Raw genomic sequence first — 25,333 nt, 5'->3', positions numbered from 1 at the left:
ATAACAACAGGTGGATGGGGTAGGGCGGGAAGGGAAGCGACCAGAGGGAGGAGGAGGCGGCTAAAAATGCATCAATCGACCCTTTTTTGTCCCAAGAAAAAGTTGGCGCGAACGTTTTCTGGTGGTCCCGTGTACTGGCTTGCTTTGCTTGTTCTGCCTTTGTATTGTTGTTTTCGGGAAATCTCCTTGGTCCCATGGGATTCCATGTATATTGTCGACGCAGGACAGCAGCGCAGCAGACGAAAGGGACAGATGATCCCACTAGGAGGGGGCATTTGAAAGGCTTTTGATATTTATTGGGCTTCACTGGTTCCTAGGCCCACGGCTGAGGACTTTTACCGCTTCCGGTCGGGTCCCAAGTTTGATGGCTAGCCATACGAAGAATTTACATCTACAAATACAGAAGTGCAGTGGCCAGACCATGTGTTCACGCGGGGACCTATACATTCGCAACGATGTTCACATATAGAAGAGTCGGATATACGAGGGGGGCTAAAATAGGTATTCATATGATTTTTGTATTTCATCATTAACATCATGTTTTACTCAATAGTCCGTCCCCGCCCCGCCCCAGCTAGCCAACACTGACAACCCGCAGTGCCGCATCACAGCCTCGGCTTAGCTGAGGAGTCCTCATCCTATTTGGAAGCGTCGACCTTGGCGACGTAGGAGATGAGGTCCAGGACACGGCGGGAGTAGCCCCATTCGTTGTCGTACCAGGAAACCAGCTTGACGAAGTTGTCGTTGAGGGAGATACCGGCCTTGGCGTCGAAGATGGAGGAGTTGGTGTTGCCGTTAAGGTCAGTGGATACGATCTCGTCCTCGGTGTAGCCGAGAATGCCTGGCAAGATAGTTAGCATACGGTGAGTCTGGGAAGCTTTTTATGTCAGTCAACGTACCCTTGAGGGGACCATCAGCAGCCTCCTTGATGGCGGCCTTGATGGCGTCGTAGCTGGCACCCTTCTCCAGACGGGCAGTCAGGTCGACAACGGAAACGTTGGCGGTAGGGACACGCATGGACATGCCAGTGAGCTTGCCGTTGAGCTCAGGGATGACCTTGCCGACAGCCTTGGCGGCACCGGTGCTGGAGGGAATGATGTTCTGCGCAGCACCACGGCCACCGCGCCAGTCCTTGGCGGAGGGACCGTCAACGGTCTTCTGGGTAGCAGTGTAGGAGTGGATAGTGGTCATGAGACCCTCAACAATGCCGAACTTGTCGTGGATAACCTTGGCGAGGGGAGCCAGGCAGTTGGTGGTGCAAGAGGCGTTGGAGATGACGTCGGCGGAGCCGTCGTAGCTCTTCTCGTTGACACCCATCACGTACATAGGGGCATCAGCAGAGGGAGCCGAGATGATGACCTTCTTGGCACCACCCTGCAAGTGAGCCTTGGCCTTGTCGGTGGTGGTGAAAACACCAGTGGACTCGACAACGTACTCGGCGGAGGTCTCCTTCCAGGGGATGGAGGCGGGGTCACGCTCGCCGTAGAAGCGAACCTTCTTGCCGTTGACGACGAGGTCGCTGCCGTCAATGGCGATCTCGCCCTTGAAGACACCGTGGGAGGAGTCATACTTGAGCATGTAGGCCTGCGAGGTGACAGGTTAGCAGCTTGTTGGCAATTGAGGGTGGCGAGCTTGGTTGCCGTTGCGCCAATGAAAGCTAGCACGAGCTCTAGTGTGGCTTTGCGGTCTGGACCACCACTTAATCGCAAGCAACGGCGGCCTGGCTAAAGTGCTGAAGCGAACGGATATTTTGCCAGGATTGACATTTTTTTGTCAAGCCGCAGACACATTCAAGAGCAGCAACGAGCTGTCGGGACGAGGGCAAAGCCGTACAGTGCTCGGCGGGGGAGGTAATACTCACAGCGTACTTGACCTCAATGAAGGGGTCGTTGACGGCAACGACGTCGATGTCGTCGTGCTCGATGGCGTTGCGGAAGACGATGCGACCAATGCGGCCGAAACCGTTGATGCCAACCTTGACGGGAGCCATTGTTATTGATTAGAGAGGTGTGGTGTGAAAGAAAAACCTGCTGAGGCGTTTGGTGGTTAGCGAGGGGCAGTTTTTCGCGGCGAATGGCGGGGTCGTTGAGGAGGGGGAAAACGGGCAGCCTCTCTTGGTGAGGGAGCTTTGGAGGAGGGCAAGCGTGTATGGACAGGAGCTGGTGAAGCTCAAGATGGCACCGCTAGGTACGGGATGAATGGAAAACTCACTTTTAGTCCTTCGTTTTTGAGGATGAGGTGTTTGGGGAGAAGGAGGGAGAAGAGCGTCGCGGGGAGGAGGGGCAGGCAAATGGTTTTGTACTCGCGGGCACGGATTCTGGCTTGGCCGCGTTGGGGGAGAGCTGCAGCAGCAGCGGCCGGACCCAGCTTGCCAGAGCAAAACAAAACAGGCCATCGTCACTGAAGATGCGCTGTAGCCCACTGTATTCTTATGATGCTACAGGCGCCCCCGGCACCAATCAGGTCGTGTTGGAGCGCCTGCCACGCTGCTGCAGGTCCCCATGGAGGGGCAGAGGGGCAACGCTCGTCGTCGCCACAGCATCGCCAAATGCCCTGGAGCTTTGGGCTTCGGCAGCTCTCGCGGATGCACACCCAAGTAGGGACCACACGGGTTCTTGGACTGTCCAGAGACTGTGAAGCCAGCATTGTTTCGTTCATCGACACAGACTCGTCTACGCCCGCACGTAGCTCTACCCCGACAGCTTCATCCCGCTCAATTGATCTCGTTCTGGTTGCTTCCCCCTCCCCCACTTTACTGACGTCTAACTCTGGGCAAGCTCCGTGTTGCGTGCGGCATTCCGTGCTGTGCAAACTTTGAACCATTACCTTATCCGCTACGTAAAATAGTGCATTGGCTGTGAACGGCGACACTTCAGCTACTTGTGACCAATTGAGCAAGATGAAATCCCTGCCAATCTTTCACAGAGAGACCGGACTAGCAAGTTTCTGCATGCCATGTGGCTAGGCGGAATTACCATAATAGACAAATGACAGCCGCCTGGATGACACGTCCTTCGTAATCCTCATCAAGGCGTGTTATACAGATTCGAATTCCATGATGCTTGGTGGCCCATGCTTGCTCGGTTGTGCCGGAAAAGGCGCATCCTTTACCACGCAAAGTGCTCCGATCTGGCGCCGGCTGACTCGATCCCTTACACATTCACCACTGTAAACTTGCGCCTGGCAGCCGATGCAGGGCCGATAAGATAACAGACAAGGCCCGAATGGCAGCTCTCCAGCTAGTCATATTCACTGGGTTCAACATGCGGCCGCTTCAACGCACCCTGTTGGCACAGCTGTCTTGACAGGCATCGTGCCCAGAATAGCAGCTACTCAGTAATAACACAGACTGACTAGCAATGCGTCTTTTTCGGGGCGGGTCCAGGAAATACCGCCACTTTTTTTTCCCTCTCGCCTTTTCGTGGCACTGCTTCACCGTGAGCAATAATTCGTAATTGACTGGATGCTAGAGCTCTGTGAAGCTGGCCGGGCGGTGGGGGAACCTAGGAGGTACATGCCTCCATTTCCGGATCCACCCGGTCTCCCACCCTTGGCAGACACGGCACCCAGTACCCTCCAAGTATCTATTCTGCTACCGGTGACCGGCTCGCTATCAGCGCTAGGCCACTACAGTGCACTCCGCTGGTGCTGCATCACTTGCAGCCGCCGATAAGGACCAGGTCAGTCAGGGGAAAAAATTGCGGCTGCCCATGTAAAATCACTCATAACCAATGTTGGGGGGGGGGAGGGAAGGGAGGGGACAAAATCTCCCGTAATTGCATAACCAGCCAGGTTTTCGCAGGTGTGGGGAGGGGAGCGCGGCGTCGTGCGCAAATGGACGTGATTTTGCTCTTTACACAAGCATCGGAATCAGCAGGTGTATGTTTTTTTTTTCGGTTTCCTGTTACTATATAATTATACGCTCCGTCCCACTTAGACGCGGCAAGGTTCGGGCGCATCACGATAACCGCAAGGCCTGCGCTGCCCGTCCTGTTCCACTTCTTCGACCCCAGGCCGGAGCAGAACGGGTGCGCTGGCCTTGTTCCTTTCTGTCCCGGCCGCGAAGCAGGACAGCCCTGCCACATAGCCGCCCGAAGCCGTCCTGACCCCCCGGGTTTGCTCGGCAGAAGAATGGCCAGACCAGCCTTGGGGCCGCTTTCCTGGGGGAAGAACCCGGGCGGGCCAAGACAGCGGTCTCGAATCTTTACCCCGGAACTCCCATGCGGGATCCTACAATGTGGCAGCAGGGATTCTGGACGAACTCACGTGTCAAGCGGAATGATGTGGCTCAATGATACCGCTCTCCGTCCTTCCCTGCTCGCTCTCATTAAGGTCGTAACAGTATAGCCGTGCTGTTCCCTGTGTGTGCCTGCGCCATGCATGGTCCGTAATTAGATAAACACGGGTGCTTCCTTGGACCACTCGGCCGAGTCTCCAGCTGGGCGAAATTCGATGCCCTGCCCAAAGTAGCCAGCGTCCTGCCATGCCTTCATCGACGGCCCGTCAAACGGCCCCTGCGTCGACCCGTCGTCTCGGCCGTCTACCCAGCGAAACTCCCATTTGCCCGCCGAATCCGACGCCGCTGTCCCATCCGCCGGCTCCTCCTCCCGTGCCGGCTCGATCCAGTCCTCGCCAGATTCCTTGCGGTACTCGCGCACCAGAATTTCACGCTCTTGGTCGTAGACGTCCTCAAAACCACGGCTGAGAAGCTTGTCTGCCGCCTCGGTTATGCCGTCAATAGCAGTCTTGATGCGCAGTTGCTCTGGGTCTGGTTGCTCTGCCTTTTGATCCACATCCATGCCTTTGTTCATCTTTTTTAGCTTCCACTGTGGAATCTTCTTCGTCTTTTTTTGGCCCTTGCCTAGGCGTGCCAGTGCTTCTAATGGCGTCTCTGCCCGTTCCAAGTGCACGATCAGAGTCTTGAGAAGGTCCGAGCTAAGCAGACCGTCGTCTTCCAGGCGACGCTGCCTGGCTTCTGACTCCCGCTTTTCATGCGCTTCTGCTGCTTTTTTCATCTCTTTCTTGCTCAGACCGTTGAGCCAGTTGTCGTGCACGGCGTCTGGATCGCCAGCTTTGCGGACGTAGTTGCCTTGGTCGTCGTATCGGCCCTCTTCCATTTCCGCGTTAAGGTTGAAAGCTTCCACCTTGGGTGCGTTGCGCTTCAGGCCACCAGCGCCAACCTCTTCGTCGACGCCTTCTTCCTGGGCAAGAAGCTCTTTTTCTGATTCCGCATCGCTACTCTCGCCATCGTCCAAATGCACTGTGCCGCCGCTCTTGCTCTTCTGCTCTTGGCCCTCAATCTCGTTGACTTCCATAAATTGTACCTTTTTCTTCTTATCTGCAGAAGCTTTGGGGTCATCATCGTCGTCTTCTCGATCCTCGCCGTCGGCCGCTGCAAACATATCGTCGTCGTCGTCATCGTCGTTTCTGGCCGTTGATGGGCCACCATGCGTGGCTTTGCTATCGTAATTGTCGAGTTGTTCGTTTATGTCCACTTTGCCTTTCTTTCGACCTTCTGCTCGGGCATTGAACGTGTCATTGTCGGAGTCGCTATCGTAACCGTCGAGATTGACAGCACCGCGCTTCGTTGCCGCGCTGGCACCGATAACATCTGCGTCGAGGATTGCGTCGTCTTCCCGCGCATCTGGTGCCAGTGTAGAAGGGTTTCGCACGTCAAATTTTACCCGTGACTCGTCCTCCTGCTGGTTGTCGTGATGGTGTGTCCTGGCAAACGTCTCGCCATCGCGACGAGGACGGCCGGCGTTGTGGCGAGACGACATTGTGCGAAAAAGCGGGAGTGAGCTGGTTCAAGTTACTTGAAGCTTGATGTATGAATCATATAATGAGTGTTTGAAACTTTTCTGCAACCGATCACAGCTCAGACTTCGCGGCGCATGGCTGAAAGAGTCAAGTCGAGTCACTCAATTTGGAGCTTGAAGATGTCCACGCCGGCCCACTTATTGTCACCTAGAGTCTGGCAGCGAGCACTTGCAACAGATGCGCGCACATCTACCCGAGTAATCTCATGAACAGAGATGAGGCTCTTCATTGGTCGAAGGGTGATCTTCTTGAAAGTCATCATAGCCATCAATGCGCTCAAAGATCACAATGGAGCAAATCACTGGATTCGCACGAATATTGGTCGAGCAGAATAATTATGCTACAGGTATTTATGAAATAAATCAGTTCTTATCTTTTTGCGCACTATAACTTGCACATATGCATACAAACAGGTCTCAACCGCATCGAGCAGAAATAAGCGTCACGGCGAAGAATATGCTGCTGCGGGACACGAGCTCCTACTTTCGGGTGACGGTAAGAGAAATAGACGTCGACGAGGCAAGAGATTTGGAGGTGAAGAAAGCTAGAGTGCGATTATCCCGCGAATGCTGCACCAAGCTGCCGTCGGGAGAAATCTGCACGTTGTACCCGTTGGGGAACGTCGACGCAGGCAGGATAATCTCCGTAGGCGCATCAATGGTCGGGTCGCTCGTAAATTGCAGCTTGAACGTTCCGGAGCTCTCGTCGAAGCCAAAAGACCTTGGTGTACCGGCGATGGCCGCCGGATATGCGCGACTGTAGTGCTGCTGCAGCTGAGGATAGGGCTTCCCTGAAGTTCCGTTGTAGAGATTCTCGTACGCCCAGCCAATCCAGGAAACCATGTTGTCGTCGGTGGCCGTCATGGCGTCTGCCATGGCACTCATTTGCTTGTCGTCGCCCATCCAAAACGTCACTTCCGTCAGGACACCGGCAGTTTTGAGACGCACATTGTCCTTTTGGCGGTTGTAAAGAGTGTCGGAGATGGTGCCGAGCTGCGGCGGATGGTAGTAATGGAACGAATGCACCGTCTTTGAGCCGTCGCCAAGTGGCACGTTGTTGAAACCTGAAAGCACGTCAAGGGTGGTGCCCTCGAACCAAATCAATGTGTCGTTGTCCACGCTCCTGATTTGTGTCGCTGCACGGTTCCAGAGCCCCTCAAGAGCTTTGTGGTCGGCGACGCCGGGCGTCAGAAGTGTTGGGTCTTTGTACGTATCTCCAGCCCATGGCTCATTCAGCAAATTATATCCAACGATGTTGGCGGTTTCAGCATATTCCGAGGCCAGTTTCTTCCAATACGCAGCAAAAGCGTCTCCCAGGCCATCATAATTATCATACAGTCTTCCGAAAGCATTTCCGACGGCAACTGTTGCGTAACTTAGCGACCAGTCAATGCTGCTGCATTGCGATTCGGGTGAGGGGAAGCCATTGCTATCCGTAGTAAATGATGTGAGCTTGAGAGGGAACGGAAATCGTCTGAACCCTGTAATCCAGTCTTTCTTGACGAACCACTATGTATTTACGTTAATCACTGCGTCAAGGTGGTTTGTTTTTGAAAGGCTTACGTCGGGTACGCCGTGGCCGCAAAGTTGCTTGGCCAGCACGTCTTGATGGACATCCACTAACACGTAGATGCCTTGCTCTTCTGCAAGCTTGGTCTGCTGCTTCATGATGTCCAAGAATGTTTGGTTGTATTCACCTCGTGCTGGCTCAGCACCTGCCCAGTGATGTCCGAGGCGGACAACATTGACGCCCATGTCATGTAGATTTTTGACATCTTGTTCGCCAAAGGTCGAGACTCCGGGGGTCCAATCCATTGGCCGATACCACGGAGCTTCCTTCATGACAACATTTGTCCCATGGAAAAACCGAGTACGGCCATGCTCATCCACGATTTGATGCGTGTCCTGATTCACCCTCTTGATATGGGCCATGTCGGGATGGGCTTTGTACCAAGCCTCTGCATCCTGGGCCAGCACATTGGTGCTCATCACGGCTAAAAGCCAGAGGGCAGTATTTCTGGCAATCATTTTAGGGGCGCTGAATCGTGTTTCAGATTGTGCGGTTATAATTCGATTTGGAAGCCATATTAGTTCACACTCCAGAAGGGTTGTCTGCTTATATATTGAGTCCGAGGCCTACACCAAGCCGAGGCGCCCAGCTGCGCCATGACATGTCCATGCAGCGCTTCCCACCTTTTTCACCTGAAGGTAGAATAATATACAAGTGACGCATGCAACGTATCTCTCTGTCGTCTGTTCTCACTGACCAGAATAAATTGACTTTCGGGGGAATACAAAGCTCCGCCGCAACTGCCGCGAGGCTAGTCCGATCCAGCACGTCTATACGAGATGGTTCACTGAAGGCGCTCTCACCCCGCAAAACTTTCTACTCTCGTCGGCGAATCGAGGTTGATTTAAACACATGGGAGCAGGACTACTTCGTATGGTGCAGCGCACGCTTTGACATCATTGGATACAAGCACAGGCCCAGCTAACCAACTTGAGAAGGTCGGCGAAGCTTTCGCACATGGAACATCACCACGTGGTAATCCTCGTACGGCCCAACACCAGTTATCAATAAGAGATATTAACTTACCGCTGGCGGGACTAAGAATCTCCGTTGATCAATACATATGTCTAGTCGATACTAGATCTCTCGATTGCGGCCCGCGGTGGGCACTCTGTCTCGGGCGGCTCAGCCTCCTCCTCCTCCTCCAAGCTCGGCTTGTTCGGCTTAAAGTCTCAGCTGAAAGCAGTTTTTCATACCTTGTATAGATATTGAGGGCCTGTATCGACGGTATGGTTTCTACCTAAGCGGTCTACTTGTCAAGTGGCGAAGCTTTTACTTTCCGGCAGTCGGTCGAGTCGAGGATGGCGATCGGTGCTCATTGTGAGCACATTAGCTCTTTCGTCTGAGACGACACCGTAGGGGAAAATTGGCACACGCAGTTTGATGATTTGCTGAGCACGGTCTGCAAGATTACTTGGATGCACTGGTGGCTCGGGCTATCTCCACTTGCTGGCGATGGTGGCACTACTCGGAGAATGATTCCCAAAGGACATTGACCGGCACGATCCCTTAGGTAATCATCACCATCTTATTTCGGCCAAAGGTACTTCTAGTTTTCTGACAAGATAATATTCCAAAAAAAAAAAAAAAAAATTCAGCCAGGCTTTCTCTTTTAGCTGTGGCGGCGCGGGCTACTTAGTACCTGGATGACTAAAGCGGTTTAGTCCCTGCGTCATTCCGATAGCTGCCTCGACACAACGAGGCGACTTTGCTCCAACAAACGCATCCTGCGCAACACAACGACACCCTCCTGGGAAACAAGAAAGAAACTCGCTCAAGTCCGTGAATCTGAGCTCAGCCTATATCGACATCAAGCGAGTTATCCCAACCCGAAAACTAGGGTCGAAAGTTATTCCAAGTTCTTGCCGCACCCCGCCACACCCTACCAGCGCAGCAGGCGCATTCACTTCAGCAACATGGTACGTCACCCTTGCCTGCTCCATGCAGCATCGATTGTCGGCTAACTTATGTTTTCAAGTTTCAACCTGGATTTGGAGGTAACTTTGATCCGGGCAACTCGGATCACCTCTACAACATGGCGCGCCACGGCCGACGACCGATTATCCAGCGATTCGACGAATACTACAGATGCTACCCCGTCATTATGGCTCCTGGAAACGAGCGGCCAGAGCTCAACTACGGTTCCAAGATTCTTCTCCCGGCTTCCGCGCTCGACAAAGTATCAAAGCTTCACGTGCAGTGGCCTCTGTTGATGGAACTCATCAACGGCGAGAAAGGACGTCACTCGCACGCCGGTGTCCTCGAGTTTATTGCAGAGGAAGGCAGAGCGTATATTCCACAATGGGTAGGTTCCCGAACCGATATTACATCGCTGTTACTTCATCTAACACAAATCAGATGATGGAGACCCTAGGTATGGAAGTCGGTGATATGATCCAGATCCGAACGACATTGCTCGAGCTGGCCAAAATGGTCAAGCTTCAGCCGCAATCCACCAACTTTCTCGAGATTAGCGATCCCAAGGCTGTGCTGGAACGTGCTTTCCGGAACTTTGCCACGCTGACCAAGGGCGACGTTTTCAACTTTGAATACAACGACGAGGTCTACGACGTGGCGGTACTGGATGTGAAGCCGGAAACAGATAAAATGGGTGTCAGTATGATCGAGACCGATGTGTCCGTCGAGTTTGCTCCTCCCGTTGGCTACGTCGAGCCAGAGCGGAATAGTGGCACCAGCACACCCAGCACACGACCCGGTGTTCCGGCAGGCGGCGTATTACACAGTCAAGGCACCATGGCTCAAGCAATCAACTACAGCGCCATCGCCCCGTCCGTCACCAGCAATCCCACAAATTTCCTCGGCGAAGGCCAGCGGATTGCCAAGAAGGGCAGCAAAACTGCCACTCCAAAGCCAGCAACGCCCGTACCTGTCGACGCAGTGGTTCCGCGACGACAGACCGGCGCGCCCGCCCCTCTCCGACTTGCGCCAAACAAGCTTTTCTTTGGCTACGAGATCACACCCGTCAAGACCGACGCAGACAAGGAGAAGGAGAAGGAGAGTGTTGGCAAGCCTCACTTTGCGGGACAAGGACAGAGCCTGCGGGGCACCGTCAAGCGCAAGGGCGAAGATGATGACAAGGACAAGGCTCCTGGGAAGAAGGGCACTGGTGAGGGCCACCGGCTAGACGGAAAACAACCGCGTTAGTTTAGCATTTGAGGTAAATTGAGAATACCATGGCGGCGTTATGGCAATACTTTTGGGTCATGGATGAGATAGATGGGTCAAGGCCAAGGGCAAAATAAATCACAAGGTACCTCCGATTCTACATCTACGGTGTTTTTCCCTTTTCAGAGTCGCAAAATATCATGATGCATCTGTTATTGCGAAGCTAACTACTAAATTGATCCGAATGCAATAAAACTCCTGCTATTGTGGCTAAGAGAAAGTGCCAGCAATGCCAATCTCTAAGCAAATCAGATTGTTCTTGTCTCGACTTTTTGCGGGTGGGCATCATAGAATAATCAAAAGCCAAAAGAAATACCGTTCCATCTTCAGAGGTAGCCTGCAACAACATGAAAAGATTAAAAGAGCTGAGGGTCTTAGGCCTCATCAGCCATCTCAGTGTCCTCCTCCTTGGGCTCGGCCTTGGCCTTCTTGGCAGGGCTGGGCTGGTCCTGCGCAGCCTCTTCGGTGTCCTCGTCTGAGAAATAGAAAGGTGAGTTTGTATGCTTCCAGTGAAGATTGCGTAGTCGGGCATCACTTACCCTTGACGTCTGCCTTGGGCTCCTTCTTCACGGCCGCGGCCTTGGCTGGAGCGGGCTCCTCTTCCTCCTCCTCCTCGGCCTTGACAGTCTCGGCAGACTTGGGCTTGCGTCCACGGGGCTTGGCAGGGCCAGCAGCAGCCTTGGGCTTGGCGGGAGCGCGCTTGCGGCCCTTGGTAGGTGTTGCGGGAGGTGTAGCGGCGGCGACTGCCGCGACCTCTTCGGTGAGCGCCTCGTCAGTGGCGGCCTCAGCCTCGGCGGCGGCGGCGGCGTCGGCAGCCTTCTTGCGCTTGGTGGGAGTCTTCTTGGTGGAGGGGGAGGCAGCAAACTCGGAGTCTTTGTGGCGAGCTCTGAAGTCCTTCAGGAGGGTCTTGCTCCATCGCTGGCTGTAGTTGCAAGTAACGGAAATGATTAGCATATATTGACGTCGTCAACAAGTGGCTGCAACGTACTTCATTGCGTCCTTGGTAAACTCATACCCCATGGCAATCATGAAGCTGTGGGTCGTGTTCCAGTCGGGAGAGACTTTGCCGATCTCGCCGTTGTTGCTCATGAGCATGGCAAGACAAAGATCTCGTTCAGCATCGGGACTCCACTTCTTGACAGCACTGGTCTTAGGAGTGTCAGCGTCATTCTTGGTGTTGGCCATTGCGACGAGGTCTTTGAAGATATGTGAGGTTTGGAAACGCAGTGCAAAGGGGAAAGGGTTGGTATGGGAGAGAAGCGTTGTGCCGATGAAAGGTTGTTGTGGTTGTTGTAGTTGTTGTGGTTGTGGAGGGTGGTAGTGGTAGTGCAGGAGGACGAAGGGTCAGGTTGGAAACGGCGGGGTGAGGAATTTAAGTAGTAGAGAAATCGAAAAGGTAGAGGGCAATAAAGTGAAGGTAGAGGCTTGTGGGTGGTAATGTGAAGTTACTGAAGTCTGGTGTGAGAGAAGCAGGTGGTCGTCAGCTACAGTTCACTTTTGTCGTGAAACTGGCCTGTTTTGGATACACCTCGCTCCGTGCATTTGCGGTTCTCCACCAATCTTAGGCATTTTTTCACTTTACTGTATGCGGTAATTTCTGGCGAATACTAAGTCTTGAAATTAATTGCACTTGAATTGCTCTTTTGATAGAGCTACTGAGGATCCGAAATCGTCACAAGGCAAGTAGCCATATCAGAACAAAAGACTCTAGCATAATAGAATTGATACACTACTTTTGGATCTACGATTCAATATATTGTCCTAATTTACAGTGCCAATATATTTCTATCGTAGCCCGAATACTGTAATGGGAGGGGCTTCTCTCGCTGCTGAGAGAGCTCGCCAGGTGAATGTAATGCTCACTTGCGCCGCAATCACTTTATAAAACCTGAATAATCGGCCCCGGACTTCCGCCTTCTGGCTTAACCACTTGGTAGTTCTCCGCCTCTGCGGTTCCAGCCTCCAAAGCCTCGTACTGCTCCCTCGTGCACGAGGACAGCACATTCCACAGGTTGCACTCAAACGCAGGCGGCTCCGGTAGCTTATTCTTGATACCAAAACTGCTCAGCGGACCATGCGTTGTGTAATTAGCGCCTTGGCCAGTCGTTGCGTGCTTTCCAGTGGCGAGATCTTTGCCAGCAATGGCGCGGCTGACGAGCTTCGAGACAATCTCCGGCTGGTAGCCCTGGGCTGCAAGAAATGTCAGTCTATTTTTTTTGCCCTTGTCATTGATTTTGAACCTTGGACTGACCATCATGCCCAGCATCAAAAATTCGGGCAAACGACAAGTTGCCGTGCTGCCGAACAACACCTTTGCTCGAACACCCGCTCGTCTTAACATGCTGATAGCCCGCGCTCTGGAACGCCTCGGCGCCCGACCACTGCAGCTGAAGACTGAGCTTTTCTGCGCCGTTCCACGGGCAGCGATAGTCGCGATCGCCATATATCATGACCACTTTGACGCCATTGTCGAGAAGGTACTGCACCATCGGCAGGCCGGCGGTGCGAACGGGGTCGCCGCTCCCATAGAGCATGACATTGTTGGAGAGCAAAGATCCCGTGAAGTTGACAGAGACGCCGAGCTCTTTCTGCACCCATGCTTGGTTGAAGAAACCATTGGCGTAGGAAGGAGGGTAAGGGTCAGGCTTGAGATGTGCCATGTCAAAGACGCTGCGGTTGCTGGCAGCCTCGTAGGCGCCCATGACATGGCCGAAGCAGTAGAGAGTGGCGCCAACACAGACATCCGTGACGTTGGAATTGATGTTGAGTTGTTCAGGGTCGTATAGATCTCCAAGGCGACGACACTCCGTAATTTGATCCCGGCAGCCTCCAGGCATGGTGAAGTTCTTCAAAGCCTCCTCGTACACATCCTTTGTGATGACTTGCAGGCCGTACGTATTGTTATAGGCTTGCTCGGGGAACCATTCGCCTTGGTATAGCATATCAACGCATGCATTTGTCCAGCCAACGGCATCAATCGGGATGATGGTCCCATTGAGCGTGCCCTGGCGAATCTTGGTGTTTTGCTGCACCGTGTAAGAGGCCGTGGCGGGCACGTAGAAGCCGGCGTACGAGTTGCCCCAGATGCTGACTCGCTTGTCGCCTGTGTGATACTCGGGGAAGTGGGGGAACCATACTTGCGAAAAGTGCCACAGGGTCTTGGCCGCGGACAGCGTGCTGTTGACCGTCTTGTCGGGGTTCTGCTCGGAAAAGGTGCCGTGGAGAAACGTGATGTTCTCGGGGGGCACGGAGCCGCCGTACGCCTCGATCGGTGTGATGCCTGTCTCGGTCTGCGGGCTTCCCAGGAATAGCATGTTGAGGGTTGAGTGAATCCGCTCGGTGTAAGAGTAACCCGTGCTGACCGGCTGGTCAATGTACAGCATGTTCATGTCATTGTTCCAAGACCACGGGTTGTCCTCGGTGCTGTTCGAGTCGCTCTTGATATAGCAAGACCCTGTTCCAGAAACAAGATCGCTGATGGACGGTGCGCCAGGTCCTCCAGCCAGGTAGATGCCAGTGGATGCGTTTGAAGGCGAGCTTCGTGCCTCAAAGAACCAGAAGAACATGGACACATTGTATGGGTCGGCGGTCTGAATCTCACTCATATACCAAGAGGGCATATGCACATAACCAGCCCAAGCTTTGGTTTTGGTTTCGCAAATGCTTGTCTCTTTGTAGGTAATCGAGACCCCAGGCTGGCCGGTAACATGCTTAGTCGTGACACCAACTGCATTGTCGGGGAATTTGGCGGCACTCAATGTGAGCAACGAACTAAAGAAAAATAAAGAAAATCGTAACTTCATGGTTTCGCTCTATCAGTGCTAGTTCAAATTTTTGAATGCGATGATGTTGTTGTTCAAATATTCATTCCACGAGCCTCTACTTATATTGCCAGGACGCAGCAATGCATCTCTCAGCAAGTGCCCCAGAAAGGGACGTCATAACAACACAATCCGGCGAACCGTCGAATCAGAGTGTGTTTGTGAGCTCCGCTTGGTGCGTCTCGTCGGATTCGGAACTTGCCTTAAATCGTACGCTGATGTATGCTAATTTCCTTCACAGCCTTGTGGGCGGCCGGTCAGCCGCGAAGCTTGGCAACCGTCGGCGAGCCATCCAATCGCGGACCCGCGACCCATGTCGATCCCCCCGTCTTCCCGTCAGCACAGCCACCTGTCAACCCTCAAAATAGTCCTGATGAAGAAGACGGAATCAAGCCTTTAGAAGAAAGAAATGTGCAAGCACCCGCTAGACGGGTTTGAAAAGAAAGACAATGACAAACGACGATAGAGCCACATGCAGGACGCCACCGTAACGACGCGTCCCAGGCGCAGCCTCGTCGGGACGGGAGGCTGCCTGACATGTCGCATCCGCAAGGTAAAGTGCGATGAGGCGAAGCCAGCTTGCTGCAAGTGTCGCTCCACCGGTCGTACATGCGACGGCTATTCCGTCTTGCCGTTTACTCGCACGGAGCTGCTGCAAGGCAGCCTGCGACAGGGTCATGGATCGAAGCTAGCAGCGGCCGGGCGAAGCTTGGCGCAGACGATGCTCATCGACGGCGCGTTCCGAGGGAAACTGGAGCAGCGATACTTTCAATTCTTCCGGTGCTGTACAGTCGCTTGTACAAACTTGACGGTAAGAAGCTTCCAGTTGTTCATTTAGACATCCTCATTTTCTCTGATATTTCGATTTCTCCGATATGTCGAGTTGTCCGATATTTTTGTTTTCCTGTGATATTTTCGTACTCTCTAACACTACCATAGGTCGATTCCCCGTTCTGGGATCGGGTCATTCTGCAAGCTTTCCATGCCGAGCCCGCCGTCAAGCATGCCGTTCTGGCGCTGGCGGCCATGCACAGCGGCATGCTTGACCGACAAGACGAGCATGTATCCAGACAGCACATGCTGTATGCAAAAGAACAATACACTGTGGCGCTGGGCGAGGCCAGACAGCTAGTCACAAACGCGGCCCCAACTCAGATACATCGCGTGCTTATAGTGTGCCTTTTATTCGTTGCTTGGGAGGGTGTGCGCGGCGACTACCAAGCCAGCCAGCGACACATGGACAGTGGTCGCGCTCTGGCTGCTCGGTTTCATCTCCAAATGGGCCAAAAAGCGTCACTGGCCGGCATTGTCCATGAAATCATGCAAGTGCTGGCGAGGATGGACATTTCGGCCATTTCGTTCTCTGACGACTCGGCACCATATCGGTCGCCGGGCCAACAGTCCGCAGAGTCCGATAGGCAACTATGCATAGACACCTTCACGAGCATACAGGAAGCAAGCGCCTCCCTGATGGAGATTACACGACAGTTGCTGCGGTTGGGAAGCGAGATCATCCCAGGAATAGATGAAGCAGAAGCGGCTCAGCGACAATCTGACATTGACAAGTACTCACGTCACTTGAATGAATGGGCCGTCCATTGGGAGAAATGGTGCGCTGCAAACAAAATTTCGTCGCGTTTCATGGCTATTCTCAACGTCCGACTCTGGTTTGCATGCGCAAAGGCGCTTGTGGAAACTGGCTTTCGTGGGCCTGAGTCTCGCTACGACAAGGCCACAGACATGTTTCGCGACGTGGTGAGCTTTTCTGATAAGCTCGCCTCTGCGATCTTCCAAGAGTCTGGGGCCGTCTCTTTGAGCCTCGACCTCGGCTATATGATACCGACATTTTTCGTCGCTACGCGCTGTCGCGATCCAAGCATCCGGCGGCGCGCGCTGGGTGTCTTGCAGTCCTACCCACGACATGAAGGCGCGTGGCAGAGCGGCCCGGCCGCGGTTATTGCTGAGAGGTGGATAGCTGTGGAGGAGAGCGGGCTTGTGGATGTGCACGAGGCGGCACAGATCCCGGAGAGCCATCGGGTAGTACTGATGGAGGTACAAGTACGGAAAAGTGATGGGCAGGCAAGACTGCGTTTCCAGCTGGCTGGAATACACGGTGCATGTTCCGTTGTTGAAGAGACTGTAAGCTGGTGAGCCAGTGAGTAAATAACCAAATTTAATTTTCGAAAGACCCCCATCTGGCCATTGCGTAGAAACGATTGATAATGCGACCTGTGTCCTGTAGAACTATCCTGTTCTAGCAGGCAGATGTCCGCGTTGGTCTGCGACACGTTCCTCGCTCCCAAAGCCAGGAGGGCAGCAGTGCATCTGAGCAAGCAGACGAAACTCAGAGCTGCATGGCAGATCCATCTGGTCAGTCAGCCAGAACCAAAAGAAAAAGAAAAAAGAAGTACCAGACCGCGTTAATTGCTGAGCAAAAGTATTGCACAAGCATTAAAAAAAAGAAGATGAGAGTGGACCAACGGGGATTTGAACCCCGGACCTTTCGTAGTGAACTACTGGGGACCTAATCCTGCTACCTTGCGGTGCGGAGGTCATCGGTATCCCTGTGTATGCAAAACGAAAATCATACCCCTAGACCATTAGCCCAAGCTTATTTGGGAAGGCAATTATTGATATTTATCAGGGAAAGTCTAAAATACAGTCCGGCTTAGCTGCCGCTTCAGTCGTATCCGCCACTATTGCCATAGTTTCCTACCCGGCACAAATCCCGGGAAGAAACTCGGCGTCGCTGCGCCGGCACACCTTGACTACTGCATGTATTCACATGTTCATCGGCGCATCGAATGCTGTTTCATAGGAATCTGGCAGGTAAATGCGATCTTGACTAGCTTTGGCGAATGTGTGTCGTGACACTGTGCTGGACGCTCAAAACAATTGTACGATAGTGTGATTGGAGCTCGGTGCGTGGGCATTTTCGCAACAAGTGTCTGAAATCGACTCGAGAAATGGCAAACACACAGAGTAAATGCCCAACTAAAACCGTACCGGTCAAATTTGAATGCTGAATGGAGCGGCGGTGCTGTAGCAGAATTATCAAACTGCGTCGAAAAATTTCACCCCTACAACACTGCAACGTGCCCGTACCTGACGCGGCGCCGCAATCGCGCTGATGGTTTCTGGCGGAAAAATTCAGAGGTAAACAGAGAGACATGAGAAACAGAATCAATGCAGTGGCGCGACTTTTGCATTTTGCGACGCGCACTTGTCCAGACCTGTCGCGCGCCTGGCTGCGCCTGACTGTATGACGCGCTTCGCGACAAAGGGTCTCGTCCGTGACGGTCGATCACAGCGCATGCAGCTACACATTATTTTTCACCTCAAGGGGCGCAAAAGCAAGAGCTGTATTGATGCCCATTCCGAGCTCTAGCTGTCTCTACCTTCAATCCCCAACGCCGTGTCGACTAATCCAGTCTCATCCAATCCTGTCCTTTGTCAAAATCATCTGGTATCTCGTGCCCATAAATCCCGTAAATAGCAAAGCAAATGGACCCTTGTAACTCCTTGTTTTTGATATCTCCCAATGTGCGCCTCGTTGTATCAGGCCGGCACCGGCCGGTAGCATGCACAACGCGCCGGCTTAGATCTCGCCGTTGCGGAAGGCCTCAGTCTTCCAGTCAGGGACCTCAGATAAACGCCTTCCAACAGGAAGAAATGTCAGTCTACCCAAAGTTCAAAGATAGGAGCCGTCTGAGCAAGACTTACTCATTCTTGACGCGCTTGGAGGGAGTAGATTTGGTCTCTTCCTCGTACTCGCCCTTGAGGTCGAGGCTCAGCTCGTCTTCCTCTTCTTCAAGCTTTCGCTTGCCGCGGCCGGACGTCGGGGTCTTGCGCGGGGTGGCCTTGCGCGGGGTGGTGGGCTTGGAGCCGCCATCGCCAGAGCTGTCGAGCGCAGAAGTGTCGCGAGCTTTGCGGAGCTTCTGAATGTGCTGGCTAGGGAAGAGTAACATCGTTAGCAGGGGGAGTCGATAGAATAGAAGGAACAGGCATGGTAAGAACGCCAAAAGACAGATGGGCAAGGGGGACGGCCAAGTACTTGACTCCGTTAAAGGTAAAATGGTGGCCCTGCTGGCTCATTCGCTCCACAATGGACACGATCTTGTCCTTGCTAGGCCTAAACTCTTCAATCATGGCGAAGAGCAGAGCCTCGTGAGCGACAGCGTTCCATTTCTGAGAGGATTTCTCGGACATAATGAAACGAGCACGATGGAGATTGAAGGAAGTCAATATGATGATGGATATTGATCAACAAAAGAAAGATGGTGGAAGATTGCAGTATTGGTTGGATAGCGTGGAGTGGGTAGTGAAAGGGTGTGTGTTGTTGTGGTGGGAAGTGGGGAGAAAGTGAATGCAAATAGAAATGCGCGAGCGGTAGTGGTAGTTTGATGTGCAGGTGACTGGCCTGCACATCAGATACCCGTACCGAGATTTCTGAAAAATGAAGGTAAAAGAGAACGGCGAGAAGAAAAAGGAAACAGCCAGCGCGCGAGTGGAAAACGAGACCAGAGGATGGCCATTGACAGGGGAGCTCATACCGGAAGGCATTTTCAGTAAACTCATAGCCTTTCTTTTGCATGTCAGCCAGAACCTTGCCCATGTTGGCAGAGTTCAGCTCGCAGTGCCTGACGATGCAAATGAGCATGTCCTCATGGGCTGCAGCGTCCCATCTCATCATTGTACGACCCATGACGGCAGCACTGGCGAAGAAGGTGAATTTGAGAGGTAGGAGAGGCCGAGGAATGAGCAACAAAGAAGACGTTGGCTGATTGGCACGGATTTTGGCAAAAGAGAAGAGCCTGTGAGAGCCAGATGACGAGTTGGAAGGTTGGAAGGTTGAAGAGGAGGGAGAGAGGAAGAAGCTCGATTCGCAGGCAGAGGGATGATGTGGCAGCAGCGGCGGCTCAAGTCACCGCCTATTAGAAAAACACGCGCCCAAATACAGCCGCAAGCAGCAAACGCGCCGATGGCGGTCAAAAAACGAAAAGCATAAAGAACCGAAGAAAGAAAGGAACCGGGAAAGCTGATGACAGAGAAATGCAGAGCGTAGTCTTACCGAACAGACTCCCAGGACTGATCGTGACCCTGGGCCTTGAGATAGACCTCGACGGCGCTCCTGGCCTGGGTGCTCAGCGCGCCGCCGTTGCTGGCGACTTGGAAGAGCGCCAGGCACAGCTCCCTGAGGAAGTCTGCATTCTCCCAGACGCCGGCTTTGATTGGCATTGTTGCGACTCGAAGAGGGATGCAAGGCGGTGGTGGTACAGGCCGAAATGATGAAAACAATCGTCGCTGGAAACCAAAAAGAAAAAAGGGCAAGTTGAAAAGTTTGGAGTCGGTTGTGTCGAGATGTGAATGAATGAGGCGAGCCGATCGAAGGCAGCTCTTGAGACGGCGGCGCGTTGGTAGAGTGCAAACGCCGTGCAGAGCGGTGGCGACGGCCGTCTGTTTGTAGTAGAAAGCCGTGTTCTCGTTGTGACAAGCGATTCACTTCCACCGATCAACTCGGTATGAGACGGTCTAGTTTCCGAAAAAGTCAATTGCCACTGCTATGCTGTGCTCAGCGCTGCTCGAAGCAGTAGCTGTGGATAATTGGACTGTGTTGATTACCGAACCGAAAGACAAATAGCCAAGTAATTGTATTCATATCCAGCGAACGTCCCGTATACCAACGTCTATAAAGAAAAGGATAAGAACAATAAAACTCCACCCCCACGAAGCGCAGCCCTCCAAATTGTGATTCTACACTTCTAATGTATAGACAGCGAATAAAAGCGTCAAAATGCGTACATGGCTGTCAAAATACAGCCTTCTCATCTTGTAAAGCAAAGAAGTGCGCCGTGTGTATCCAGAGAAAAAACTATAAAACGCCGATGACACGCTATTGATTGTATTCCTGTTCAAATGTTCCGATCACGACGGCTAGGCATCATTATAGCCGAATCTAATGTCGTACACCGTCAGCATGGCACTTGGGAGCCTGGGGCAAAAGAAATCTACTCACTCTCCATAATCAGCGGGTGTCGTGCCATTGTGTGCTGCCAATGCCAACACCGCCTCGTCGTCCATAGCAGACTCCTGGTCCATGGCGTCGCTGTCCAGTTTTGCCCGTTTCGACGGGTGCTCGTCCGTGCTGGTATCGGGCCCGTGACTCGTAGAAGCATTCGGAAAGGGAGCGGTGCCGGCCGAGGTAGCGAGGGCCTGCTCGTCCTCCATGGCAATCTGATGGTCGACGCTGCCCTGCTCCGTGTCCATCGCCTGCGCGTGCACCGATTGGTTGTGTGCCGCAGCCGCCGGGGTAGGACCCGGGGCCACGCCAGGCGAGACGCTCATGTTGGGATCCAGCGGCGTGACGCTGCCGGTGTCTGCAGACTCTGGGCCCGCGGAGCCTTCGCCGGCCGCCGACTGCGACTTTCGGGGACGGCCACGACCTGGACCCGGGCGTCGGGTGATGGGGTTCAAGCTAGGATCAACCCGCCTAAGAGCCATGTCCGCCGGGGGAGGAGCCGCCTCGATTTTGTTTGTCGCACGGCGCAAGCCCTGAAAGTGTTGCCTGGGATGCGAATATCAGCAGGGGTTCTGAGCCGAAGACGAGGATGCTATTGGCCTGAGGTTGCAGTGCATATATGGCTTGCCATTGTGTGGGAATGTGGTGGAACGAGAGGGCAGCTACAGTGTACTGATGCATTGAAACAGCAATTGGATGTGTAGGGACAAGAGGGGGGAGAGGCAACGACATAGGATGAGATGGGATGGGAATTGAAAGCAACAAGGTTGGAAATGGTCCGAGTGGTGTAAGCCGGGGGTGAGATGAGATGAGATCCTTACCGACATCCCTCATTTGTGAAGCCATATCCCATCCCACGCATGTAGTTGCCAATCATGGTCCATTCCGCACCACTAATAACGCCGATATTCTTGACCGACAAAATAGTGAAGAAGAGGTCCCTGTCGGCACGATCATTCCAATTCTTGTTATTCATGGCCGGTGGGGGAGTAGGCCTGGGACGACGAGCCAGGCGAGGTGGGTCGAAATCAGCGTGGTCTCTGCGCGCGTAACGCAGAGCGAAAGACGCAAAGAGGAGAGAGACCACGAGCTCTTTTTTTGGAGCGTGGTTGCTGGCGCTGGTGTACTGAGTCCGGCGGTATGTCTTGGGGGTGGTGGGTGTGGTGTGGTGTGGGCGGCGAGGGTATCTGCTGTTAGGGACGGCGCTGGCCGGGAGGGAAAAATTGGTAGTGCGTGACAGACGAGCAGGTGGTTTCGACTGTCTGGCCTCTGGGCTGCAGAGCCGAGTACTTGATTGTGGAGAGAGGCGGACCGGCTGCACGTTGGCCCGTGCACGCCATAACGGACGGTACGTACCTGTCGCCAGACTCGGTGAGCTGCCTCACGGCAAGGCTGCGGCCTGGATGGGCGACCTTGGGGCCTTGGGCAGCCGCCGGCTGAGAATTGATAAAAGGACCTGCGGGGACGCATTGCATTCTACGCGGATGCTAATTCTTGGATTTTTATACTTGGTGTGGCTTTGGCGATTGCTGGCTGTGTTTCTGACAATATCCTGGCATAGCCGGGATTCAGACGCGGATTAGCCGGCCACCTACGAAGTTCAGAATCAACCGGTATCACGCACAGGTACCTTTGTACCCCTACGGCGGAGTCTGCTACCACCAGTACAGACAGCAACGCAGTCTGTAAGTGCCAGGAGCTTCAGGCAGCATGAACAGACGACATCCCAACCTATATTTTCTTTTCCCCCTCTGACAAAAAGTCTAAGCGGTGGAATGCGTGATGGACCGACGCAATCACACAGAGTGGAATCGAATGGAACGGCACAAAAACCTGGATGCGGGCGGGCTTGGGAAGCATGATACGAGAGGCAGCAGGACCGTCGTCCGCGCTGTCTTGCTCGCCCGCGCAGCCCCCCTGAACAGGCCTAGCGTCATCACGTGTTTTCGTGGCAACCTGGCGGTGACTCGGACACTGGGAGGGTCGCAGGAGTGCGCGCCCCGTCGCGTCTTCCGAGCGTCGGCTGCGAGACCATCGCCGCTGGCCACGGCCACTGGTCGACGTCTGCGACCATAGAGGTGCCAAAAAATGTCGGCAATGCATCCAAAATGGCTATTCTGCGCTGTGACAGATTTTTCTCGTCTTTTTTGGCCTGTTGAATGCTATTTGGATCAAAACTTCCCATGCAAAAAACTGGTGATGGTTTTTTGGTACCCCTCTTTTCAAGGCAGGCTGAGCTCCCTTTGCAGCGCTCTCGGCTGCGCAGCAACACATGGGTCCGCCGCACTAGGAGGCACACGCACACCACCACCATCATACTGACCAGAATGAGGAAACAAGGCGCAACGACGCAATAAGAAAGGAAATTAATTGGGCACAAGGGATGACGATGGGAGTTGCAGTTTCCACTCGGCTCTTGCGGCTTTTTACCTTTGTTGCTCGACAGACGTCACCAACGGTTTTTTTTATCAGATCTCTGCTGCTTCTATTTATTCTACGATTGATTTAGCAGAGAAAAAGTCACCGACGAGCATTATTTGGCGGGCGAGGTACAAAAACGACTGGGTTGTTGAGGAATCTTGGCGGAATGGACGGCCGGGCGGTCTCACCGCACCCCCCTCTCCACTCCAGAGTCTAGCTGTGCCGATTCGATGGGGTTTTGAGCAATGAGTCACACTGGGTTTCAAGCCAGGATTAAAGAAGCGAACAATACGGAGGAACTGGATGGCAAGGGGAAAGGTTGAGAAAAAAAAATCGAATCTGATCCCTGCTGTTGCTTTTTGCGGCAGAGAAGCATGGGGCGGAGGGCCGCGATGACGATTGCGACGACTGGTACGTCTACCGTTAATTGCAGCGAAAGACGGACTTACGCGGCCAATTGCGAAACGACGACTTAGTCTTGTTCTTCTCACGAGGACAAGCAAGACGTTTTTTTGAGTTTCTTGATGGTTTGGCATGTGCCGGGCTGAGCTTGGATTTACAGCGCTGTTGGCAACCACTTTACGCGCTGGAGCAGCGAGTTTCTGGGGGTTTAAGTGCATTTCTCCACCAGGCCAACCCAACAGCGCTGGCCGAGCCTTGCAGCTTCCGGAGGTACCAACAACAGTGTGCTGCTGGTGGGAGGCTGAGGCTTGGGCTAGCTGGTACAGTGGTTGAGTGGGCTCGAAAAGCGCCAAAAGATTTTAGCGGCTGCAGCGCATTTCTCAGCAGCCAGTGGGGCTCCAGCATGGCCCGAACAAGCAACTGCCTCTGCCACAGCACCAGGCAACAACGCCCCCCCCCGCTCCTCTGCTCTTCTCCCACACCCTCTTCTCTCTCACCAGTTCCCCGGTATCACAACCACCCCCAATATGTAATGCTGTATTTTAGTAGATGTCCCATCCCGTCATCACCTTGGGGGGTGCGGCTTGCGAATCCAGCTCAAAACCCAAAATCCCACTTGACCTGCCCTGCCTAGTTCCTGACACCCTTGCTCTCGGCATGGGAAACAACACCCGGCCCACCAGCCTTGTAGTACGCCGTCTTCCTATATATATGCTTCTCGTCTGGCCTTGGTGCCTTGCCGCCGCTCGATGCTCTCTTCTCTCCTCCCTCTCCCTGTGCCTTGCATATAAATCTTCCTACCATTATCCATCCTCCACATGGTTCGACTCTCGCACCTCGCATTCCACGGTGCTTGATTGTCGACGCAACTCCAACGACTTGTTCGCTTCGGCCCAACTCCATCCTCTATTCTCCTCGCCACTGCTGCATTCACGCTCTCCTCCACAATTTCTCCCTTGATAGTCTCTCTACGCCTTGTTCACGTAACCACTGCAACTCTTCCGACCTGAGCTAGTTTTACATCTCCCGCTCATCTGTCTCGGCCCTTCAGGAACTCGCCTGACCATAGTCTGTCTGAATCGACTCCACCGTCTTGCAAGCTGCCACTATCCGATCCATATCAACCTCGACTCGCCCAACTTTTTTCTACACTCGCACTATTGTACACAGTCCTCGTCATCATGACTTCCAACGCGGACAATGCCATGGCTCGGTTTCTCTTTGCCATTCTCAAGCAAAAGAACCTGAAGGATGTGAGTAGTGGCCACTTCCTGCAACACCTCTCGTGCACTCCGCTAACTTATCTCTCACCAGATCGACTGGAACCTTGTTGCCAACGACCCCGTTCTCCTGCAGCCCATTACGAATGGCCATGCCGCCAGAATGAGATACTCTCGCTTCCGCTCCACGATTACTGGTCACGAGCCCACTAAGAGGCGCAGCTCGGGCGAAAAGTTGAGCAAGGTCTCGAAGTCTTCTTCTTCTTCTTCTTCCCGCAGGGACTCCCACACCAAGAAAGACATCATCGTCAAGTCAGAGTCGAGCGTCAGCTTGGCATCGTATCCTCAGGTATGTTTGAGCGAGCAGTCAACGCGGACCCCATGAACAGCCCTTTGCCAACACATTGTCCTTTGCAGTTCACCCCAGACGTCTCCCCGTACATGGGCGACCTTGGCGACGACTTCGACAACCCGCGATTCATGACTCCTTGCAGCGACGACATGACCCAGCCCCTGTCTCTCAATCCGTCGGCGATCCATCAAATCCCGCAGCATCCCGGCTACAGCCTCGATGCGAGCCCCGACTTTCTGAAGCAGGAGCCTGGCCTCGAGGGCTCTCCCGACTTTTCTGCCTTTGAAGCTGCCATCGACCTGAGCAGCTTCGGGCCTGGCGGCACCTTTGATCTCTCCAGTCAGAACGATCTCAGTGCCACCCAGTCTCTCTGGAACGATCACTTCCAAGACGGACACTTTTAATGATACCCCATGATTCCTTCGATCACAAATAATGCGATGAGGTGAAGCGATGACACTTCTCTCACCACGACAATATTCCCCCAAGAGGAACGAGCTACGGAGATTTGATGTAATATAAA

General features: G+C 53.5%; 12 protein-coding genes across 14 annotated transcripts; 4 read left to right on the top strand and 8 right to left on the bottom strand.

Annotated features, from left to right (window-relative positions):
• Positions 1 to 638: 638 nt before the first annotated feature.
• On the bottom strand, positions 639 to 1,990 carry LMH87_011563 (uncharacterized protein; the record flags this gene model as incomplete). The annotated part of the gene is made up of 3 exons (XM_056200725.1): positions 639 to 841; positions 900 to 1,584; positions 1,862 to 1,990. The coding sequence occupies 3 exons, from the start codon at positions 1,988 to 1,990 to the stop codon at positions 639 to 641; spliced, it is 1,017 nt and encodes a 338-aa protein (XP_056052546.1).
• A 2,744-nt stretch (positions 1,991 to 4,734) lies between these two features.
• LMH87_011562 (uncharacterized protein) lies at positions 4,735 to 5,780 on the bottom strand (the record flags this gene model as incomplete). 3 transcript variants are annotated; one of them, XM_056200723.1, is made up of 2 exons in its annotated part: positions 4,735 to 4,768; positions 4,828 to 5,780. In XM_056200723.1, 2 exons carry the CDS (start codon positions 5,778 to 5,780, stop codon positions 4,735 to 4,737), a joined length of 987 nt encoding a protein of 328 aa, XP_056052545.1. The 3 variants fall into 3 exon arrangements, with proteins under 3 accessions (XP_056052545.1, XP_056052544.1, XP_056052543.1); XM_056200722.1 differs by lacking the exon at positions 4,735 to 4,768 and having other exon boundaries at positions 5,335 to 5,338; positions 5,401 to 5,780; XM_056200724.1 differs by lacking the exon at positions 4,735 to 4,768 and having other exon boundaries at positions 5,486 to 5,515; positions 5,574 to 5,780.
• Positions 5,781 to 6,299: 519 nt separating this feature from the next.
• LMH87_011561 (uncharacterized protein) lies at positions 6,300 to 7,847 on the bottom strand (the record flags this gene model as incomplete). The annotated part of the gene is made up of 2 exons (XM_056200721.1): positions 6,300 to 7,328; positions 7,383 to 7,847. 2 exons carry the CDS (start codon positions 7,845 to 7,847, stop codon positions 6,300 to 6,302), a joined length of 1,494 nt encoding a protein of 497 aa, XP_056052542.1.
• A 1,458-nt stretch (positions 7,848 to 9,305) lies between these two features.
• LMH87_011560 (uncharacterized protein) lies at positions 9,306 to 10,554 on the top strand (the record flags this gene model as incomplete). Its single annotated transcript, XM_056200720.1, has 3 exons — positions 9,306 to 9,308; positions 9,368 to 9,694; positions 9,748 to 10,554. 3 exons carry the CDS (start codon positions 9,306 to 9,308, stop codon positions 10,552 to 10,554), a joined length of 1,137 nt encoding a protein of 378 aa, XP_056052541.1.
• A 395-nt stretch (positions 10,555 to 10,949) lies between these two features.
• Positions 10,950 to 11,760, bottom strand: LMH87_011559 (uncharacterized protein; the record flags this gene model as incomplete). The annotated part of the gene is made up of 3 exons (XM_056200719.1): positions 10,950 to 11,050; positions 11,115 to 11,497; positions 11,564 to 11,760. 3 exons carry the CDS (start codon positions 11,758 to 11,760, stop codon positions 10,950 to 10,952), a joined length of 681 nt encoding a protein of 226 aa, XP_056052540.1.
• A 694-nt stretch (positions 11,761 to 12,454) lies between these two features.
• On the bottom strand, positions 12,455 to 14,378 carry LMH87_011558 (uncharacterized protein; the record flags this gene model as incomplete). Its single annotated transcript, XM_056200717.1, has 2 exons — positions 12,455 to 12,765; positions 12,827 to 14,378. 2 exons carry the CDS (start codon positions 14,376 to 14,378, stop codon positions 12,455 to 12,457), a joined length of 1,863 nt encoding a protein of 620 aa, XP_056052539.1.
• A 490-nt stretch (positions 14,379 to 14,868) lies between these two features.
• LMH87_011557 (uncharacterized protein) lies at positions 14,869 to 16,547 on the top strand (the record flags this gene model as incomplete). Its single annotated transcript, XM_056200716.1, has 2 exons — positions 14,869 to 15,207; positions 15,336 to 16,547. 2 exons carry the CDS (start codon positions 14,869 to 14,871, stop codon positions 16,545 to 16,547), a joined length of 1,551 nt encoding a protein of 516 aa, XP_056052538.1.
• A 1,447-nt stretch (positions 16,548 to 17,994) lies between these two features.
• On the bottom strand, positions 17,995 to 18,605 carry LMH87_011556 (uncharacterized protein; the record flags this gene model as incomplete). Its single annotated transcript, XM_056200715.1, has 3 exons — positions 17,995 to 18,052; positions 18,120 to 18,347; positions 18,451 to 18,605. The coding sequence occupies 3 exons, from the start codon at positions 18,603 to 18,605 to the stop codon at positions 17,995 to 17,997; spliced, it is 441 nt and encodes a 146-aa protein (XP_056052537.1).
• Positions 18,606 to 18,823: 218 nt separating this feature from the next.
• Positions 18,824 to 19,634, bottom strand: LMH87_011555 (uncharacterized protein; the record flags this gene model as incomplete). The annotated part of the gene is made up of 3 exons (XM_056200714.1): positions 18,824 to 18,845; positions 18,950 to 19,036; positions 19,468 to 19,634. 3 exons carry the CDS (start codon positions 19,632 to 19,634, stop codon positions 18,824 to 18,826), a joined length of 276 nt encoding a protein of 91 aa, XP_056052536.1.
• Positions 19,635 to 20,330: 696 nt separating this feature from the next.
• Positions 20,331 to 21,391, bottom strand: LMH87_011554 (uncharacterized protein; the record flags this gene model as incomplete). The annotated part of the gene is made up of 3 exons (XM_056200713.1): positions 20,331 to 20,352; positions 20,413 to 20,961; positions 21,237 to 21,391. 3 exons carry the CDS (start codon positions 21,389 to 21,391, stop codon positions 20,331 to 20,333), a joined length of 726 nt encoding a protein of 241 aa, XP_056052535.1.
• A 508-nt stretch (positions 21,392 to 21,899) lies between these two features.
• On the top strand, positions 21,900 to 22,491 carry LMH87_011553 (uncharacterized protein; the record flags this gene model as incomplete). Its single annotated transcript, XM_056200712.1, has 3 exons — positions 21,900 to 21,926; positions 21,977 to 22,100; positions 22,184 to 22,491. The coding sequence occupies 3 exons, from the start codon at positions 21,900 to 21,902 to the stop codon at positions 22,489 to 22,491; spliced, it is 459 nt and encodes a 152-aa protein (XP_056052534.1).
• Positions 22,492 to 24,419: 1,928 nt separating this feature from the next.
• LMH87_011552 (uncharacterized protein) lies at positions 24,420 to 25,214 on the top strand (the record flags this gene model as incomplete). Its single annotated transcript, XM_056200711.1, has 3 exons — positions 24,420 to 24,491; positions 24,553 to 24,807; positions 24,876 to 25,214. The coding sequence occupies 3 exons, from the start codon at positions 24,420 to 24,422 to the stop codon at positions 25,212 to 25,214; spliced, it is 666 nt and encodes a 221-aa protein (XP_056052533.1).
• Between the last annotated feature and the right edge of the window lie 119 nt (positions 25,215 to 25,333).

The sequence above is a fragment of the Akanthomyces muscarius genome, chromosome 4 (assembly GCF_028009165.1).
Source record: "Akanthomyces muscarius strain Ve6 chromosome 4, whole genome shotgun sequence".
NCBI lineage: Eukaryota > Fungi > Ascomycota > Sordariomycetes > Hypocreales > Cordycipitaceae > Akanthomyces > Akanthomyces muscarius.
This window is presented reverse-complemented; position numbering and strand designations above follow the sequence as displayed.